The sequence below is a fragment of the Malaclemys terrapin genome, chromosome 1, assembly GCF_027887155.1.
Source record: "Malaclemys terrapin pileata isolate rMalTer1 chromosome 1, rMalTer1.hap1, whole genome shotgun sequence".
Taxonomy (NCBI): Eukaryota; Metazoa; Chordata; order Testudines; family Emydidae; genus Malaclemys; species Malaclemys terrapin.
The window spans coordinates 154,922,622-154,943,377 of record NC_071505.1 but is presented as its reverse complement, the minus strand read 5'-3'; the positions used below and the strand labels follow the sequence as shown (position 1 = coordinate 154,943,377).

The window sequence follows — 20,756 nt, the reverse complement described above, 5'->3', positions numbered from 1 at the left end:
CACTCTGGACGGCAGGGTTGCACATTCCTGCAGAGCCGCGCAGCAGCATGGTAAGGGGGCTGGGGCCATGAGGTTGGATAAGAGGCAGAGGTTCAGGGGGGGGCGGTCAGAGGCTGGTGAATGAGGGGGGTTGGATAGGCATGAGGTCATGGGGGGCCTGTCAGGGGGCAGGGGTGTGGATAAGGGTTGGGGGGGCAGTCAGGGGACTATGAGAAGGGGGGTTAGATGGGGCGGGGAGTCCTGGGAGGGGGGCGGTTAGGGGACAAGGGCGGGGGGGAGTTGGATGGGTCAGGGTTCTGAGGGGGGCAGTCAGGAGGTGGGAAGTGGGAGGGGGCGGATGGGAGCAGGGGCCAGGCTGTTTGTGGAGGCACAGCCTTTGCTACCCGGCCCTCCAGACAGTTTTGCAATCCCAATGTGGCCCTCAGGCCAAAAAGTATGATGCAAGACTGAAGTGAGGTTCTTATCCACAAAAGCTTATGCTCCCAATACTTCTGTTAGTCTTAAAGGTGCCACAGGACCCTCTGTTGCTTTTTACAGATTCAGACTAACACGGCTACCCCTCTGATACTATTAGCTGATCCACAGTTTAGAACAAATGGAGCCCTTTGCACTTGGCCACTGCTCCTCTCCCCAAGGTGCGCTTTCACATGTCTCACCAGGGCTGGTTCCAGGCACCAGCCCAGCAAGCAGATGCTTGGGGTGGCCAAGGGGAAGGGGCGGCACGTCAGAGTGTTCGGCAGGGGTCCCTCTCGGAGGGAAGCACCTGCTGCCGAATTCCCGCCGAAGAAGAAAGCGGGAAAAACAGTTGAATCAACTGACTGTATACAATGTTATTGTGCTATAAAATATGTCAAGTAAGGTGTTTTATGAAAGCTTGTAATGTAATTTCCACATTGTTAGTCATATCTCCTCTACAGGAGTTCCATACAGTAACTCCTCACTTAACGTTGTAGTAATGTTCCTGAAAAATGTGACTTTATGTGAAACAATGTTAAGCGAATCCAATCTCCCCATAAGAATTAATGTAAATGGGGGGGAGGGGGCTAGGTTCCAGGGATTTTTTTTTTGCCAGACAAAAGACGTTATATACATATACAGTATAAGTTTTAAACAATTTTAAACAAACAGTTTAATATTGTACACAGCAATGAGGATTGTGAAGCTTGGTTAAGGTGGTGGAGTAAGAGGGCGGAATATTTCCCAGGGAATGCCTTGCTGCTAAATGATGAACTAGCACTCAGTTGAGCCCTCAAGGGTTAATATGCTGTTGTTAATGTAGCCTCACACTCTACAAGGCAGCCTGGCCTGAGGCAGGAGGGAGGAAACACAACAGATGCAGGGCAGTAGCTGCAAACACTTCCCTGCAAAAACTGAACATGATGATGAGCCCACACTATCCACCTGGAGCGCACCAGTCCCTTCTCCTGAAGCACATGATGGCTGCACTGGTGCTGACTTTCCAAAGTGCTGGGGAGTGCGTGCATGAGTGAGAGAGATGTGCATTGCCCCTGTAAGTACGCTGACCCCACTTCAAGTACATTGCCCTTTTAAGCAGATCACCCAGTTCAGACAGGAAGCAACAGCTTCCAGCAAGCTCCCTCCTTTCTGTCCCTGAGCCCTGTCCCCCTCCTCTGCTTTGTGGAGAGGGGGGTATTGAGCGGGGAGGGGGGTGCATTCTGATATCAGTACTCTTTTCCCCTCCTCCCCCAGCAAGCAGGAAGCTCTGGGGAGCAGCTCCAAGGCAGAGGGCAGGGCAGGAGCAGGATGGCAGTGGGGGGAGGGACAGCTGAAGTGCTGCTGGGCAGCTGCAGAGCCACATACCTTACAGGGGATACCTTACCTTACCCCCCACCCAGTTCTAAGCCCCAAAAGGAGGAGCTACTCTCCCAGAGAATCCTGCAAGCAGTGGACAAAGCAGGCAGCTGCCAAATGACATTATCAGGGAGCATTGTGCAACTTTAAACGAGCTTGTTCCCTAATAGATCAGCAACGAAACAATGTTAACCGGGACAACATTAAGTGAGGAGTTACTGTACAATCCTACAATAACACATAAACAATTGCATTTTTAATGCAATGGATCGCAAAAGTATTAAACTTAATTCAATACGGTTTACACAGTATATTGCAGAAGACTGCTCCCCTGTCACAGCAGCACCACTCAGGTTTGGTGTGTCTGCCCCTCTGCAGATATAGACAGAAAGGAAAAGGGGCAAATTTGATTGGCATTGCAACCTAGCACACGTAGTCACAGTGCCACTCAGATTTGGTGTATCTGCCCCACCGTCTCTGTGACCCAGGGACCCCTTGGTGTGAATTGCCAGAGGGCATAAGGAGTACTTAGGGGTTTAAGGGATCCCCTGGGTCTGCTAATGTGCTAAAGGTGGCATGTGAAGTCTCTACTGACAACCTTTTAGGATGATTGGTCATCCTAATCATTGCAAGATGTATGTACACATATTTAAGAAGGTATGTATCTATACTGAAAACTATGTTCTGAAGGTGTGAGTTAGGACAGGACAGATTGCCAGACAGTGATAAATGAGTTCTGTTTAGGCAGATAAATACTTCTGTCTCTGGCTGACCATTGTGTATTTTATGCCTCACAATGTGACTAGTTGCATTACTAAGCTTGACGCTAATGAAGATTGTGCATTCATGTGAGAGAAGACCAGCAGGGGTAAAAAAACAGCAAAGGAAGTCATCTTGTTTATGAACAAAACAATGAATTTTGGGAGTATAACTGGGGGTACTGAGGTACACCCTGGATCCTTCACCAAGGAGACTAACTTTTGTAAGGGTTATTCAATGGAGTATAGGGGTTCGTGTTTTAATGCTTCTCAATTTTCACTTCAACTTCCAGATGTGAGTAATTAAAGTTAAGGAAAGATGCATTAAACTTTAAAAATCATCCTGAAAGACGGTGTCACTGAGTTTGGCAAGGACAAATTTCATGTTGGTGGTAATGTGCTTTTCTGTACTGTATGCAGCAAGGCTGTAGATTACGTTTCAAGGCAGACAGCTGTAGAACACATGGAAAGCGCTAATCATAAACTGAATGAAAAGAAATGAAAACAAGAGGCTGAAACAGCAAGGCCATCAACAACAGTAAAGAAACAATGCACTGTGACTGGATCATTCCAGCTTTTTTGTGAATTAAAAAAAAATTTTTTCCCCTGAAAATACAGAATACATAGAAATACAGTAGTTGGTAGATGTAAAAATAAAAATAGCAATTTATTATTTTTATTTTATTATAATGATTGATGGCCCTGGTAGGCTTCAAACTTGCTTAAAATTTGTAAATATATAAATAAAACATTGTGTTTCACCAATGCCTATATATATTGAGGCTAGGGAAACTAAAGTTCCGCATTTCATTTTAATCACAGAAAAACATGGATTTTTTTTTTAAATCAGAAAATTTTGGGTTTTTTTTTACCATAGAAAACTAGGATCCCTGCTTATAAGTTTATTTTACATGTAACCATTAATTTCCGATATTTTGACCTGCTACTTCTGGAAACTCTGTCTACACTTGTTTTCACAACAAACAGGTAAGTGCCATGTGTTAAACAGAGCAGGTATCTGAAGTGGAACTGGTAAGCTGGGGTGTGCTGCTTCTTTGGGTGCAGCAGATCTATGAATTCTGGGTGTCCAGCAGAACAGGGACTAGTCAGTCTGGGGGGGGGGGGGGGGAGGGGCTGGAGGGCTGAAGCACCTGCAGTGCCCATGGAGATGGGGAGCTGTCCCTTGCCAGCAGGTGTAGACAACACTAAGGGCAGGTGGTAGCGAGGTGCCTCAGCCTTGGGGATAAGGTGACCAGATATCAGGGCTGTCCCTATAATATCGGGACAGTCCTGATATTTGGTTTTTTTTTTTTTAATATGGGCTCCTATTACTCCCCACCCCCTGTCCTGATTTTTCACACTTGCTGTCTGGTCACCCTACTTGGGGACCCCAGGAAGCGCTGCAGTCCCCAGGGAGGGAGGGTTGTGCCAACCCGGAGCAGACCTGCGGACACCTGGGCCAGGTCGCAACGCCCAGAGCAGGACCCAGCCCCCCAGGGCCGGAGCCGCCCCCGGAGGCGGGGGGAGGGGGGGAGATGGGACGGGTCGTCTCCCTCGCGGCGCAACCACCCGCACCTCTGCTCTGTGGGTTGGTACCATGGAGCCTTACACCCCCGCGAGCGCGGCGCCTCCCCTCGTTCCGCGCGGCCTGACCCAGCAGCAGAGACTCCCAGCGCGCGGCCAGGCCGCTGGGAGATGTAGGTCCCCGGCTTCACTGGGCCTTTGTCACGTGACCCTGCCCCCTCCCCGCCTCTTTATCACGTTGCCCGCTCCCATCTCCCTCTCTCTCTCCGCGGCGCGAGCCTCTCGTCACGATGCCGGATTCTTTCTGGCGCGCGCCCAGGTGAGTGATCCCGGAAGCGGAAGTGTATGGGGGTGGGTTCCGGTTCCGGCGGCGCTGGTGCTGTTACTGCGGGGGAGACCGGCAACCACCTTTTCCTTCTTCTCCTCCCGCCGCTTCCCCTTCCCAGCCCCTCCCCGGCCCCGCCATGTACCCCGTGTTCCAAAGCACCAGCCGCGACTTCACCTTCGGGCCCTGGAGACTCAACGCCGCCCGGACCCACATCATGAAATCGGCCCAGGCCGAGAGGTGGGGTCGCGGGGCGGGGGGTCGCGGCCGGTGACTCCGTTTCCAGGCCGGATGGATGGGCGGGCGGGGGTTACAGACCAAGCTCGGGTTTCACCGATCGGGTCCTCCGTGGATGGGGGCTGCCTGTGCCCGCTCAGCGGGTCCGGTCGGGCTGGGGAGCCCGCCTCTGACAGATCCGCGTTGTAAACCGGGGCTCAGGCTGTGGTTTGAGCCCAAATCCCTCTGCTGTCCACACCAGGGAGAGAGCTCTCCCGTTGGCATAATTATACCACTCCCAACAGGGGCGGTAGCTGTGTCGGTGGGAGAGCGTCTCCTGAGGACATAGTGCTGTCCACACTGGCGCTTTTGTTGGTGAAACTTACGTCAGTCATTAGTGTGGATTTTGTTTGTTTTTTTACACCACTGACTGACAAAAGTGCTAATGTAGACATAGCCTGAGTCCCCAAGCATGGGTCCTACAGACCTGGGTTTACAATGCGGTGTAGGCATATCATTACTGAGCAAGAGTTGAGTTTCTGCTAAGGTAATCTCCTAAAGATGCACTGCAGAAAGAACTACTATTAAAAACAAAAAATCCCAATAAATGTAAGTCCCAAAAGGCCGTCTGCTGGGATCAAGAGTTTCTTTTGCATCCTTTGTGTGATACTGTGGAACATCTTTTGATTTGAGAGGCAGGGATGTTTTTGCTTTCCTCTTCCTAAGGTATTCAGGACTCTTGTGGACTCCTCAACTCAGGTTTTCTTACAAATGGACCACTCGCCTGTTCACATGTGGCAACAATTTCTGTTTCTATAAAGCGGTGGGGGAAACTGCTTCCTTCAGACCTGACTAACGTTCGGGTTTCAAACAAACTTTAAAGTAAATATAAATATTTCAGATACTAAAAGTAAAGTCTGAGCTTGTTTAGCAGCAACCGTCTTTGATAGTTTGATATCTCTGGATCTCAAATACTATGGTAAATTAAATCTTCAGACTTATTTCAGCTCTTCAGTCTCTTGCCAATATGTGACTTTCAGTTTGTGTTGCATTTATTTTTGTGTGATTCATTTGTTTGTCATAAACTTATTTCTTAAAAAGCTCTTTTATATAAGACTGTGTCATGTTGAAAAATGTTTTTTTTTGTGAAGTCCTGAATGGACTATCTTATTTAATTGCATTTTGTAGCAAAGTGTATAGTAAATGCAGGCAGATGAAATCATAAGGTTTGGACACTATTTATCATAGTACCTAGGAGCCTTAGTCATAAAGCCGGAACCCATTGTGCAGGGCACTGTACAAATGCAATGCACTGCTACTCTGAAAAGTGACTGCAAAAATGGCACCTTGCTCATTCTATCTGCTCCTGATGTGTCTTAAGTTATAGCTGCTTGCTTTACTGACTAAAATAACTTTTACTGCATTTTTCACCTGATAGCTCTGCACAATGATCACAATTACAGAAGACAGAGAGAGATGGATTCTTGTCTTCTAATCCTTTTGTCTGCAGAGCAGATTCACCAGAGATAGTAATAGCTTGTCAGCTTGAGCGCTTCAATGTAGACACTTATTAACGTGACCGAAGGGGTTCTCCAGCCACTGTAGTAAAACTGAAAGGCCGTAATGATGTTGATGGAAGAATTCTTCTGTTGATCTAGCACTGTCTACAAAGGGGCTTAGATTAGTGCCAATGTTCTTCATGGTACATTGGCCACTAGTAGGGGAGAGAATCTAATTTTAGTCTATATTTCCCACTCAGTCTTTGGCATGTCTGCTGAGACTACCCCAAAAGAGTGCCAATTGTTTGCAGTGTAGATGCTTATTTTTCTCTCATTGAGATATTAACTCCTCATAGATAACTGAACACCTGCTAGATAATGAAAACTTCCATCAATTACCAATCAGAGCAGGTTTAGAACTGCCAACCCAAAGGTGAAAGGTTGCATCTCACTGTACTGATCCTCTGAGCCATTCGTTTCTTCAACTGAAGCTATATTTTTAAATGGGCAGACTGTGCATCTTTATCTTGCTCTAAAGTAATACTGTGTGGTAAGTAGTAGTAAGGCTATGTCTACACTTAAAATGCTTCAGCGGCACAGTTGAGCGCTTCAATGTAGACACTTACTAAGGTGACAGGAGGGATTCTCCAGCCACTGTAGTAAAACTGAAAGGCGGTAGTGATGTCGATGGAAGAATTCTTCCGTTGATCTAGCACTGTCTACACAGGGACTTAGATCAGCTTAAATACGTTGCTCAGGGGTGTTGATCTAATTAGGCCGATCAAATTTTCTAGAGTAGACTAGCCACAATGTCTACCTCTGGACTTCTCCATGTTTAAGAGATCTTCTGACAGTGTTGCGGAAGAGAGGAGACTATTGGAATATTTTGTAGTGTGAAGGGAAAATGATCACTCAAATTAAACTATGCTTGTGGGCACAGTTACAAAGTCCTGCAAATGTAGATTGCAACCTTATTGATTTAACCTCTTTGTCTGCATGCAGATTAGCTGATGAATTGCACATGCCTTCCCTCCCAGAAATGATGTTTGGAGACAACATCCTAAGAATTCAGCATGATTATGGCTTTGGAATTGAGTTCAATGCAACAGATGCTTTAAAATGTGTAAATAACTATCAAGGTATGATTAAAGTGGCCTGTGCAGAGGAATGGCAAGAGAGCAGGTGAGCACTGCAGTATTACCACAATACCAGGGTGAGCACTAATGTGATGGGAGATGGAGTTTTATGTGGTGGCTAATACAGGAGACTGGCAGCCAAGGCTCTGTCACTTATTGTGTGGTCTTGAAAGTCACTTAAGCTTTCTGTGCTTCAGTCTCCCCATCCACAAAACTGGGATAGTTATACTTGCCTTCTTCTCAGGTGTATTGTGGTTTACTTAACACTTGTAAAGGACTTGGGTTTGATTCTGCTTCCATTTTAGTCAATAGAAAAATTCCTGTTGTGATTTGAATGTTGCAAGATCATGCATAGCACCTTTCACCTTAAGATGTCAAAGGGCAAGTACAAAATGTTGCTACTGGAGGTACCTTTTTGTAGTGCATTTAGTCTTGATACAGAATTCTACTGTATATTTATCAGGTTGTTAGCAGTGATGCTGGCAGTATATAAAGTGAGGCACAGAAGCATCAAAACTGTCCAAATGCCTAAGATGGAGTATCGGTTTAATATCAGATACATTCTGCCAGCAGAATCCTTGGGATGAGCGGGCAAACTTAAACTGTACAACACTTGACAACATTAAACTAAAGACTTCTGTCTAAAATCATATGAACGAAGCACTTATGCTATGGGAGTTGATGCTTGGAATGGTCTTCAAAATTACTAGATAAACATGGATATTGTCAATGAGAAGCAGTACTGTATAGATGTGGCTTGACACTAGAGTCTTTGCACAGGTAAAACCGCTATTTCCAGGAAGTTTTGGCTGTTTAAGGACATCAGTGTTGGGACAAGGGTATATGTCTCTTGTATGTGGTATTGTAATGTTAATCACTTATTACAAAGTGTGTTTTTTTTTCTCTTCCTTTATTGAGGACTGAGGCTGAACACACGAAAGAAGTCGTTAAACCATATGATTGGACCTATACAACAGACTACAAAGGAACACTATTAGGAGATACTGTAAAGTTAAAAGTGAGTCTTTTTTCATTAAATGCTCATTGCATCACATTGTGTATAGACTTATTGAAAAACAAAGCACGCCTTCCAAAATAAGGTTGCATAGTTTTGAAGAGATCTGCTTTCAAAGTATAATTGGGGTTTATGGAGTCTTCCGTATTTTTTTTTTTTTTTAAGCAAGTCACAGTTCACTTTGAGTAATTTAATGCTGAGGGTTTTTTTTTTTTTTTAATTTCTGAATTCTATATAAAAATGCCCCCAAAGTCCCTTGTATTTGGAATATAAGGCTGTGTGTGTGGGTTCTTGATGCTTAGTGGGTTGCCACTGAAGTCCTGAACTCCCCAGATACATGAGGACTGAAGGTCTCCTATAATTCTGTGGTACCCTAAGCATGCAGCATGCCAGTTGGCTGTGATGCTGTACCCCAGATTTGGCTGTTAATCAGTGGTGCTGTGTTTACATACAGTAATAACTGTGTTCATACCTCATTTGTGACAATCTCTCCCAATCGTAAGTAACCATTTTAAAGTAGCCCTGAAATATCCAGTGCGTCTGCTTGATGTTGGCAATTAAAAAAAAAAAAAAAAAAAAAACCCTCAACCCCCTACCTCTACTAGGCAGATGAATTCTAGTTAATCCCCTAGCATTACTATAGTTATTTAAAACCCTCCAAACTCTTGGGTCCCTTTGGAATGAATTGTGCTATATAAATATAAAACTTCTCTTGTTGGCCAAATGGCACTTGGCCGGTACCTTTTCAGAGAGGGTAAGAATGATAGCTTTGAACGTGTTTATAGAATGAGAGGTCCTGGGAAGTGAGAAAGATACCCAAGTTTTTTGTGCAGTTAAGGAGGAGAAGCATTTTTTATTATCTGTCTATAAAAGATCTTGGTGTTCCGTATAAATTATAGAAGCTTACAATATTTATAACCAAAATTCTATTCAGAAATATCTATTAATACATGTCACACTGTCTGGTGTGGCTCACGATTATGACTGCCAACCTCAGGGCAGACTGACAAAAACATATCCCAAAATGGTGGTATGTTCTTTAAATAGATTTCACCAAGCCAGTGACAAATATGAACTCCTGGATCACTATACCAGTCTTACAGTGGAGTCACAGACAATCCCTTTGGACTCTTCAGTCTATCTTGCCATCCAGGCAAGCTGGACTTAGTGATAAATGGTCATTTACACCAAAAATCACAAAATATTCAGATTGCTTTCAGTCCCAAGAGGCCAGTCATTTACCGCAGATCAATTGGTACCCTAGATCTTACACCAAAGACAATGCATATAGCCAATCCTATAAAAACTATCTAAAGGTTTAAAAAAAAATGAGTTAGTTACAGGTAAAAGCAAGGAAACATATATGCAAAAATGAGTTGCAATAAAAATCTCAAGAGTGACAGAGTTGTGATCTGTTAATTCAAAACAGGGCTTTGGAGTGGAGCCCGGAGCAGTGGAGCTGCAGGTTTTTGCCTGGAGCTGGAGCAGAGCCGGAGCACAGCTCCAAAGCCCTGGTTCAAAATGTCTTCCAGGGCAGATCCAGAGGTAACCCCTGGTGATCTCTGGCTTCAGTTTAGTGTCTCTGACCCAGTGAGAGTTCAAACAGCAAAGAGATGGAAAGTTTTCATGTGTCTTTGGGCTTGACTTCATGTATAAGTGCTACAGCGGCGCAGCTGCAGCGCTTTAGTGAAGACGCTACTGCATCGACAGGAGAGCTTTGCCCATTGGCATAGTTACTTCCTGAGAGACAGTAGCTGTGTCAGTGGGAGAAGCTCTCCCACCAACATAGTGCTGTCTACATGGAGGGTTGGGTCCGTATCACTGCATCGCTCAGGGGTTTGGATTGCTAAAGTTATACCATTATAGGTCTGTAGTGTACACCTGGCCTTTGTTTTATTTCCTTCCTTTGGCCTGCAAGTCCATTGAATGATCTTCCTTGCATATGGCATTTCCAAGCTGTGATGGGGCCAGTCACCAATCCTTTGTATTGCGATGTTCCTTGATGGCCCATCTGATTTTGATAGTTCTTCTGGACAGGCTGGGGGGATCACTCTTCCCATCTGCGTTCACAAGATTAGAGCAAACATTTTCAAAGTTATAAAGCAAAACTTACATATTTCCTGATAGCTTGGAATGCAGACATTACAAATATGATGAATTCATGCAGTAACTTACAAACAATCTATAGAATCTAAACACTAAATACATTCTTATAAGACTAATACCTTTTTTGAGCAACACTAATGCATAAATGGGCTGGTCTGGTCTCCAGCGATGAGTTTGTCAGTTCTTAGCTAATGCCTGCAGTATTGGCAAGAGCTGGCACCTGGCCGGCCAGCATCACAATACACTCAGTACTTCCCTGACTGTTTGTTTGAAATCTAGAACTCAGTCAAAACTGTTTGCAGATACTTTTTTTTTTTTTTTTCAGGTGAAATTTAGCAAAACCCATGCTCAGCCTTCCCCAATCTGCAAGGTGACAGCTCATGGGAAATCCCAAACTTTGGGTTTCTTGTCTTGTTTGGCCATGTTTCCTCTTGGAATTTTTAGCTTTTAGCAATTTTTTTCTATGAGAAGCTCAGAGACCTTTGGCTGAGCACCACAGAAGTAAGGCTGTATTAAAACAGGGAGTTGAAGAGTACAGGGTTTTCAGCAGAAGACATAGTCCGCAGATATCTTATGCCAAATTATGTTAGCGAGACAAGGTGAATGAGGTAATATCTTTTATTACAACAACTTCTCTTGGTGAGAAGAAGAGCTCTGTGTAAGCTTGAAAACTTGTCTTTCTCACCAGGAGAAATTGGTCCAGTAAAATTATCTGGTCCAGTAAAAGTAATTACCTCACCCACCTTGTCTCGCTAATATCCTGGGACCGACACTGCTACAACAACACTGCCAAATTATGCTAACTATTCTTAAACTTAATTTTCCTAGGTTGTTCCTACAACTGATCACATCAATACAGAGAAATTGAAAGCCCGGGAACAGATTATGTTTTTTGAAGAAGTTCTGCTGTTTGAAGATGAGCTTCATGATCATGGTGTTTCAAGTCTGAGTGTAAAAATAGTGAGTTTAATCACTTCCTATGTACATATTCTCCCCCCCCCCCCAATCTTCTCTTGAGTTGAGGTAAAGTAAAAAGCAGACCTAATGTATTGTTATAGGTTTAGTTAAAAACCCATTAAATTGATGAGTTGAACAGCAGGCCTTCTTTCAGGTTAAATGTAAGACAATTGTGGCCTCTGAGACAAAGGCACATCCAAGGTCACACAGGCGTTCTAAAGACTTTGGTGGAGATTTTTTTTAACTAAGGCCTTGGCTACACTCGGGAATTCACAGCGCGAGTCTAGTCTCTCTCGCAGCGCTGTATGTACTTCACCTCTCCGAGGGGAATAGCTTGCAGCGCTGCGAGGGAGCGTGCAGCGCTGCAGGCTCTGATTACACTGGCGCTCTACAGCGCTGCACTTGCTGCGCTTGCGGGGGTGGGGGTGGAGGGGCGTTTTCACACCCCTGAGCGCAGCAAGTTGCAGCGCTGTACAGCGCCAGTGTAGCCAAGGCCTGAGGACTGGTTTTGGAGTAAGGGAGGAGTGTTCTGTGGGTGCGGGGAGAGGGCGACACACACACAGAGAAGCCGAAGCAGAGAGAGAGTGGTGAGCAGACATAGCCTGGAACCACTTAGTGTGGCCCTGCGACATGCTGAGAGGAGAGGTTTTGGGTCAGAGTATTGGCTGAAAGTTTGGCTTTGTGAGCAAAGAAACAGTCTCCTTTTTTGTTTTTGTGGGGTTTTTTGTTTTTTTGTTTGTTTTGTTCCTCCTGCATTTGAAGAAACAGGACTTTGTACGTTCTTTGTAAATAAACAAAAATCCCAGACTCCATCATGAGTGTTTTCTCCCAACGGGAACAACCCACAGGTCCCTGAACTTTCACAAGCTGTTTGGGTCCAAAGTGGTAATAGTGCAATAAACTAACATTTAAAAATTCCTTCAGTGTAAATAATCAAGGTGGTTTTAGTGTTACAGGTAAGGAACATTTGTAAAGGGGATTTACCGTGACACTGTCCCTCTATAATAACAGCTTGCTTCTGCAGTTTCTCACCTGGTTCACAAGGGGAGTTGAGGATTAATTGGCTGAAATTTGTAAAGCTCTTTGTGAATGCTGTAGAAGCGTGTTGAAACAGCCTGCTTCCTTCCCTGACAAGCCAAGGGATGCACCCCAGCCACGTACTCATTTGCTACTGACTTGGTGTACCCGAGCCCACTTATCCACTGACCCTTTAAAAACTCTTGCACCCCCATCTGAGTCTATTCTGGTTATGTGATATGTATGTATCTCTTCACCCTTGCAACTGATACCTGTAATCCCTCATAACTCAAGCCTGACCCCAGACGTACAGTACCTTCCCTCTTAACTTGTGTATATTTAATTTTAAACATTAACTTTAATACAAATTTTAAAACCTGTTATTATTATCAACATTCTAGTGTTCATTCTTTTGTTACAAAATCCTGGGAGCCCCTTAAATAAATAGGACAGGATCTGTCCCCATTGCCTGGGTTCGAGGGGTGTGTCTATACTGCAGTTGGTGGTGTGCTTCCCAGCCCGGGTAGAGAGAGACACACTTGCCCGCTTAAAAACAACAGTATGGCGATGGCAGCGTGGGCAGTGGCTTGGGCTAGCCACCAGAGTACATACCCAGAGGGCTGGTGTGACTGTACTTGTGTGGCTAGCTCAAACTGCTGTCCATGTCACTGCAGCCACACTGCTATTTTTAGCATGCTAATATAAACCGAGCTAGTGCATGTCTCTCTACTGCTGGGAAGCACGCTTGCAACTGCAGTGTCGAATTACCATTGGGGGGTGAGGCCTGTCTTACGTGATGGCCTGGATCATAATATCGAGGAGTTATGTCTGTTTAGGAGACATTTAATGCCCCAACTGGCCAATATATTTAAAATGTAAGGTTTTTTGTATTTCTTTCTAAAAATATAATCTTGTAGAAGAAAAGGATATTGGTATCAGAGGTTACAAGGAACAATCTTTTCCCCTGTCACTGCACTAGGCAGGGCAGGATCATTATAAATGTTATGTAACAATCTGTTGAATGATATTGTACATTGATATTTTCTCAAATCTTTTGAGGCAGCTATAGCAGATCATTAGGCACAGACCTTGACTGCACCATTTAAAGATCACTGCCTCCTATTCAGTTGTGCAGCTCCAGTGGAACTTGTACTCTTCACAAGACCATGGCTTGGAACAGTCCAAGCGCTACTAGCACTAGTGGTTCTGAACTTATTGGCTAAATAGCTGTGTATTTTACAGTAAAATGTCATAATGTGTTAAATTAAACATCTTGGTTTTTTTGCAGAGAGTAATGCCTTCCAGCTTCTTTGTGTTGTTGAGGTTTTTCTTGCGAGTTGATGGTGTACTTATCAGGATGAATGATACAAGACTTTACCATGAGGTAAACATTTAATATCCCTGATGTCTGTTTCATGTTCCACTTGGCAGAATATGGCCCGTACAGTGTTACTGTGGTTGTATGCAGTGGTGTTGTATTGGTGTCCGTCCCAGGGTATTAGAGAGACCAAGTGGGTGAGGTAATATCTTTTATTGGACCAACTTATCTTGGTGAGAGAGACAAGCTTCTGAGCTTACACAGAGCTCTTCTGCAGAGCTCTTCTGCAGGACTTACCGAGTGTCACAGCTAAAATGAGTAAGTTTCCCAGACCTGCAGAAGAGCTCTGTGAGCTTAAATGCTTCTCTCTCTCACCAACAGAAGTTGATATGATGAAAGATATCACCTCACCCACCTTGTCTCTCTAGTGTTACTTTCTGTCCGAAGAATTGCAGAAGTCAGAGCAATGTTGGCTGATGTTGGGTTAGGGAAAGTAGAGGCTAGCTGAACTGAACTTCCAATTTATTATTTTATGCATGTTTATTACGGTAATGCCCAACGACCCACTAAGAATGGAGCCCCATTGTGCTAGGCACTGTACAAACACAGGGTAGCAGACAGTCCTTGACCTGAAGAGCTTACAATCTAAACAGACAAGACAGACAAAGGGTAAGGGAAAGAAGTAGAACATACAAAGTGAATAATATGATCTTTTTCTCTATGCTAATTGCTCCCAACTTCTAGGCATCTCCTGTTGGCTTGTTGTGGCTCCCAGCAGCATTTACGTATCTGATTATAGAACTGAGTCAGAATTCCCAGTTATCTCTCTGACTCATGCTGTGATTTTGGGGAAGTTGGTTTTCCTCAGCTTTAGTTTCCCATCTCTAAAATGTGGATAACTTACCAAATAAATAATATGGAATCTTTATTACTGTCTGTAAAGCACTTTGAGATGTTTGGATAGTATGTGCTTTAGAGGTCTCTTTCCTTTACTACTCTGTTAAACTAGGTAGAAAGCTATATGACTACCGGGGCTGGCTAGCTGTTGCTGCAAAGGGTATTGGTTATATGTGTACTGCTCTGTACAGGACATAATTCAGCATTATTTTGTGCAGCCATTTGAGTCACGTGCACATAGTGATTGGCTCCATGGCAGGCAGATCATTTTGGAATAAAAGACAGCCTGCTGTGGAAGTCAAAATCCACAGTACTGTAGCTCCAAATTGAGAAATTGCCTTCAAGTCTTAATTTTCTGCTTCTCCAGCCATACAGCTCCTCAGACCTGTAACCATGCATTTGGAGGAGAAGGGAACTTGCAATGGTGAGGCACCTGAGGCATCTAAATTTGACCCCTTCCTCAGTATTTAAAAGTGGGCCGCCATATTCTGCTGCTTCTTCCCTGTCTCTGTTGTTGAAAAATATCCTATTGCCTTGTTGCTCTATGGCTGACTTCTGGAGAGTGCAATTTTTGTGATGCTTTTGCCAGACCAAGGTGCAAGAAACTCTTAAGATTGCACTTGAGCCCAAGCATCCCATGAAACGAGATCAGGGCACTTCATGGGATGAACATGAAATATTGTTTGTTCCTCCCTTCAATGCCATTGATGATGCCAATAATTGGGCTTCACCTGAGCAAAGATTAACAAATATATTAAATCATAGTTCTTGTTTTGCAGATAAATGACTGTTAGGAGCTAGATTGAAATTGCTAAACTTCATTTTTTTTCCCCACAGTAAACTTAAATCCTAGTCTCTACACTGAAAAATCTTTAGCCAACAAAATCCAGATGTATTCAAATTCAGTTTATTTACAACGTTCAGTTCATGGAATACTAGAGAATATATGTTTTGTAACTGTTTTGCCTGTTTTCTCTCTTATTAGGCTGACAAGCCCTACATGATACGGGAATACACATCTAAAGAAAGCAAAATTTCAAGCTTAACGGTAATGCATTTTAAACATGTTTTCCATGTATACTAGCTTCAGTGTCTTCTGTCTAGTGTAGAAAGTGCCATATCAGGTCAGACCTCTGTTTGTTTAGCCTGGACCTGAAGAGAGGCAAAACTCCTCCTGACCATTGTGCAATGCTATTTGGAGGAAGATTGATTCTTGGCCCTTGTCAATATTCCGTGCATAAGGTGACACATGGTACTAGATTACTCTTCATCTTTGTTTGAATAGTTATAAATGTTAGGTTATTGGTAGAATTATTCATCCACAATTTAAGACCCCTTGATCTCCTGTGGCAATTAATTCTGCAGGCTAGTGGTTGCCTACACTGCTAGCAATATTTGAGATCTATTTACTAGCATAGACTGATGCAGACTGGCTGATGCAAATGCTATAATTGGCCTTTAAAATTGAAAGACCTATGGTCTTATGCTACTAAAGTGCATTTGTACAATAGTATAAGCATTTAGAGAGAGCTGCAAGACCTAGTTGTTAGAGGTAGGAACTAAGAGTTGGGACTACTGAGTTCTATTCTTGACTCCACCACTGACTCATTGTGTGACCTAGGACAAATCACTTAATGTCTCTCGGCCTCATTTTCCCCATCTGTAAAATGAGGCTAATGCTGCACTAATTTCTGGGCCTTTGTTTGTAAAACATTGGATATCCTTAAAAGTAAGGGATTATGCTATAAGAATGACCCTTTTTTATTCAGCATATGGTATATGATCCCTGCATATCTGAATTAAATCTGTTTAATGACAGAATCTAAGTTTGTGTTGTAGAGTCCACATAGCTAGCAGAGTTAGCTGGATGCTGTTCTGCCACATGCTTCAAAATGATCATCTAAGCTACATAATCTTTATTGCTGGTTCTGATAAAGGGACAGAGCACAAATGGATTTCCCCGGTTGAGTTTGCAAAGCTACCTGTTCGGAAAAAATCAGCTTTTGACTTGTAAATTGGGAACATCAGATCTAAAAATCATTCAGAGAAAGTAGTATGAACCCCAGCATGTTATATTAAGAGCCAGTTTCAAAATTCAACAGCACTGTGCTTTGCTAAAAGCCTGAACAGGTTGCAGTGTGGGCTGCATTCCAGCAACTTTTGAGTAATCTTCTAGATGAAGTTACTTTATAAGGCTTGAAGTCAGTGTTCTCAGAATAACACTCCAAACGTCTGTAAGTAATAAGGCAGTGTAGTCTCTGGAAGCACCTATAGAGAAGAGAGAGTTTGTAAAATGCCTCTTTTTTGTTGAATTGTCTGGTTTTAATTTAAGATGCTTGAATGAAATACTTCTAAACTCTTAGAATTAGTGCATTTCTGCTCTGAAAATGCAGAGTTTTTTGGTAGTTTCATTTACTGAACAGATTGATTCCCTGTGTGTATTCAGAATTCTATCTGCTGACTTCATTGTCTAAAACTTTTACTGGTAGCTGTATTGGGCTCTTCAGAGCTAAGAGGAAGTGCATTGACATTATCAACGGAATTGTTGATGTGCTAGTCTGTTACACCTGAACTACTCCATTGAAGATGTTGGAGTCATTGGAAGACATTAAACATGGGACTCCACAATACCATTCTCAGCCTCTCTTTGGAGCAGAAATTCAATTTAAAAATACAATCAGTTAAAAAAGTGAAATGTAGTTTTGAATACCCCACACTTGCCCCTGACTGTCCCTGCCAGTTTTTGTGGTCTTATGGTTATATTTTTCTATTAAATGTTTTTGTTCTGAAAGACTCACACAGAGAAGGAAAACTGAGTGTACACAACATGCAGTTAAATGCATAAAGTACATTGGATGAATAGCTGTCTGATCTTGTGTGTTTTAACTGTAGTCAGTGAATATTTCATACAGGTGGGAGTTTAAGTTGACTGGTTCCCTTTAAACTTTGCTTTGAAAATCTTCCTTTGTCTCTCTGTTTATTTCTAACTAAAATATTTGCTCCTTAGCATGTTCCACCCTCCCTGTTCACGGAGCCTAATGAGATCTCTCAGTATTTACCTGTAAAGGAGACTGTTTGTGAGAAGCTAGAATTCCCAGAGAAGTTGGATCCTGAGCCTACAGCCTCATCAGAAAGCACATGCATGGACTCTAAATAAATGTGACTTTATGTGGACTTGAAATGGGCCCTCTTCTGGAGATCATATGATCACTTGACCATTACCACTGGGGTAGTTTCGCTATTTATGGGCTAAAGATCATTTGTTTGGCTAATTTTTCTGTAGCCTTAAGGGGGCAAAAAGCTCATTTCAGACAGGTTTCACTAATGTATATATTGTCCTTTTTTTTTTTTTTTTTTTTTTTTTTTTTTTTTTTTAAATATTATTTCAAACCTGTGTTTGGAATGAATGATAGACTGGTAACAAACAGGAGAATTGTCTTGGAGAATAAACCCCTCCCATGAATAGCTGTTTTTGTTCTGTTTTGAGCATTTGGCAGCTATATTGCCTAAACCCTCAACCACTAGCACCCTGGATCAAGAATTTTGGCTCTTGGTACCGAGAAGCTAGTGTAATTCACAAAACTGAGCAGCTTTTATTAACACTGTAGAATTCTTCTACAATAAAAGGTTTTGTTCCCTATGATGTATATGATGATTGACCTTCTGTTGTACATTAGAAATTTTGCTTGGCTCCCCTTGGTGTAAGATAATATACAAGTTAGGTAATTTCTCTTAATTTTAATCCCAGACATTTTATTGGAGGATATTTATTCTTCCCTCATTAATAGCTTTAAAAAGTTAGCAATGTGCAAAGCATTACAATTTCAGACACATTATAAAGATATCACCTTGTTCGGGAGCAGGGAAATGGCTTGAAGTTAACAGAGGCCCACACAATGGTAAATTTGTTATCAAGTACCAATTCACCTGATATCTAGTGGGGCTGGACTGTCTGACAACACTAATCTGACGCTTACTAGGATTAGGTGTGCTGCTAATGTAGTATCTAGTCATTAAAATGCATTGTACTGCATTGACTTCCTGGCCAGCACCCCATTTAGTTGGTTGTGGCCTGACAATCAAACTGCTAAATCCCACGTATTTCAATTCCTAAAGGGTTGAGGTATTGGTTTTTTGAGACTGAAGTTTCCCTAGCTTTAAAGGGACACTATCAAATATACTAGGTCTGAAATTTAGGTTTTATTTCTTAAATCCTACAAATCCTAATAGATTAAAAGTGTATTTGTGTGTGTATTCATGATTCTGTTCCAACACAATTTACACTTTTGTGGATTTAAACATTTACCCTATGTAGTCGTAAAACCTAAACACATCAATGTGATTATAGCATGAGAACCAAGAACCTAAACTGACCAATCTGGTTTCATGCCCATATTGAATGAAGTGCAAGAATTAAATGCAGGTGATGACAAAAAGTAAATCTTAAGTGTTAAACTGACTTAATATTCCACGATGGTGGCAATAATTCAGATGAGGGAAGAAAACTTTTAATCTTATTAAGAAATGTATATATTCTAATTCTTCTCCACATCAAAATATGCAATTTAGAGTTGACGGATAGTGATAAGATGTTTTACAAAAAATTAAGAAAACCATTGAGACTTAAAAGAATGAAAGCTGTTTTGGTTTAAGATGACACTGAATTTTAGAGAAAGCTCCTGCCATGATAGTGATGGCAGGTGTCTTTCTGAAGATTGGCTTCACAAGTGCAGTGAGGCAGTATGGTCTAATGGAGTGGGCATTGGGCTGAAAGGCAGGAACTCCTAAGCAGTGGTCCTGGCTCTGCCACAGATTCACTGTATAACTATGCGTAAGTCACGTAACCTTTCTGTGCCTCTGTTTCCCATCTATAAAATGGGGGTAATACATTCCTACCTCACTGGATTTGTGAGGATTAATTTGTAAAGTATTATATCAGTGCAAAGTATTCCTGAATACACCTGCAGCCTTACATTTGGAAAAGACTAGCATGCAACACAAACATATTAAATGGTTTACTATCAGTTTGATTCAACTAGAGAAGAGGACTGAGTTTAAAATATAACTAACTACTCAAAGAGCTAGCTAATTTCCAGGTAGATGTTACCCAGGGACATCTAGAGTGTGGGATGACTGAATATGTGGCCACTGAGAGGCAGGTAAACCCTCATATGCAAAAATCCCAATTCTTTCTCCAGCACCAGGCCCCAGCTACCTCCAAGCTTCTTCTCCCTACACTTGGTTCCTAGTCAAGCCCCCTATATCTAGATAAACAGAGTGAATCTGGCAGGGAAGGAATTTGACATGGAAGCAGGCACAGTAAATTAATTTGGGGAAACACATTTAGGTCTCATTCAGTGAGGGGGAAAAGAAGGCAAAGGACGGGAACAACAGCGAGCAAAGAGGGAAGGCCATTGTGCGGGTAAGTAAATCTTACTGCAGCCTTTATTTAAGGCATACACCATTTTAGATGCCTCTTAAGAGGCTTAAAAAAATCAGACATTTTGGAGTCGTGGTTGGTAGTGATGGAGAGGAGAGTTGGGATGCTGATAACATAAGGAAACATACCTGTGTGCTGGTTAAAAATACTATGGTTCAGGTTTGGTCAGTGATAATGTTCAGCTCCATCACACTGAGGCAGGATGGAGGAGAACAACCCACATATTCCATACCTAGTATTGAGAAGGGGTGTATTGCATGTTTAGCATATATTGTGTGTTATAGCCCTTCCATTACTGCTTCTAGTGTTTTTGTGATCTGTTTAAAACGGAGCTGTGGAGTTCGCACTTATCTCTGAATATGTACACATCTGATATCCATCTTTTTTGACTACCATGCATTTTAATGGAACGTGCACCTTGGAGAAATCACAGGATCCTATTAGAAAGTTATACTTCCCTGCAAAATAAAATGCAGTATGGGGTGTTTTTTCTTGTCACTCTAAATGTTATGTTGTGTAAATACACAAAAGGCTGTGAAATCGGTGTATTGGATGCTGCTCAGATACAAGCTTCCCAGAGGAAAGAAGCCAGTGCCAGTCTTATGTGATGTGCACAGGTTGTATGCCTCATGGGATGGGGGAAGTGCTTCTCTGGCAGTTTTGTGGTCAGTTTAATATGTGATGGTCTATATTTGTAGTTGTCTATCACTAAATAAAATGTATGCAACATTTTATA

The 20,756-nt window shown here is 42.6% G+C and overlaps 1 protein-coding gene across 2 annotated transcripts; it reads left to right on the top strand.

Moving 5' to 3' along the window:
• Positions 1 to 4,458: 4,458 nt before the first annotated feature.
• TIPRL (TOR signaling pathway regulator) lies at positions 4,459 to 20,756 on the top strand. 2 transcript variants are annotated; one of them, XM_054044487.1, is made up of 7 exons: positions 4,459 to 4,659; positions 7,137 to 7,316; positions 8,189 to 8,288; positions 11,220 to 11,351; positions 13,654 to 13,749; positions 15,566 to 15,628; positions 17,588 to 20,756. In XM_054044487.1, exons 1-7 carry the CDS (start codon positions 4,559 to 4,561, stop codon positions 17,735 to 17,737), a joined length of 822 nt encoding a protein of 273 aa, XP_053900462.1. In that variant the 5' UTR covers positions 4,459 to 4,558; the 3' UTR covers positions 17,738 to 20,756. The 2 variants fall into 2 exon arrangements, with proteins under 2 accessions (XP_053900462.1, XP_053900471.1); XM_054044496.1 differs by having other exon boundaries at positions 4,595 to 4,659; positions 5,362 to 7,316.

Coding starts and splice junctions, on each gene's coding strand:
- TIPRL (XM_054044487.1), top strand. CDS start 4,559: ATGTACCCCGTGTTCCAAAGCACCAGCCGCGACTTCACCTTCGGGCCC. Junction 4,660..7,136: donor AAATCGGCCCAGGCCGAGAG/GTGGGGTCGCGG, acceptor GTCTGCATGCAG/ATTAGCTGATGAATTGCACA. Junction 13,750..15,565: donor ATACAAGACTTTACCATGAG/GTAAACATTTAA, acceptor CTCTCTTATTAG/GCTGACAAGCCCTACATGAT.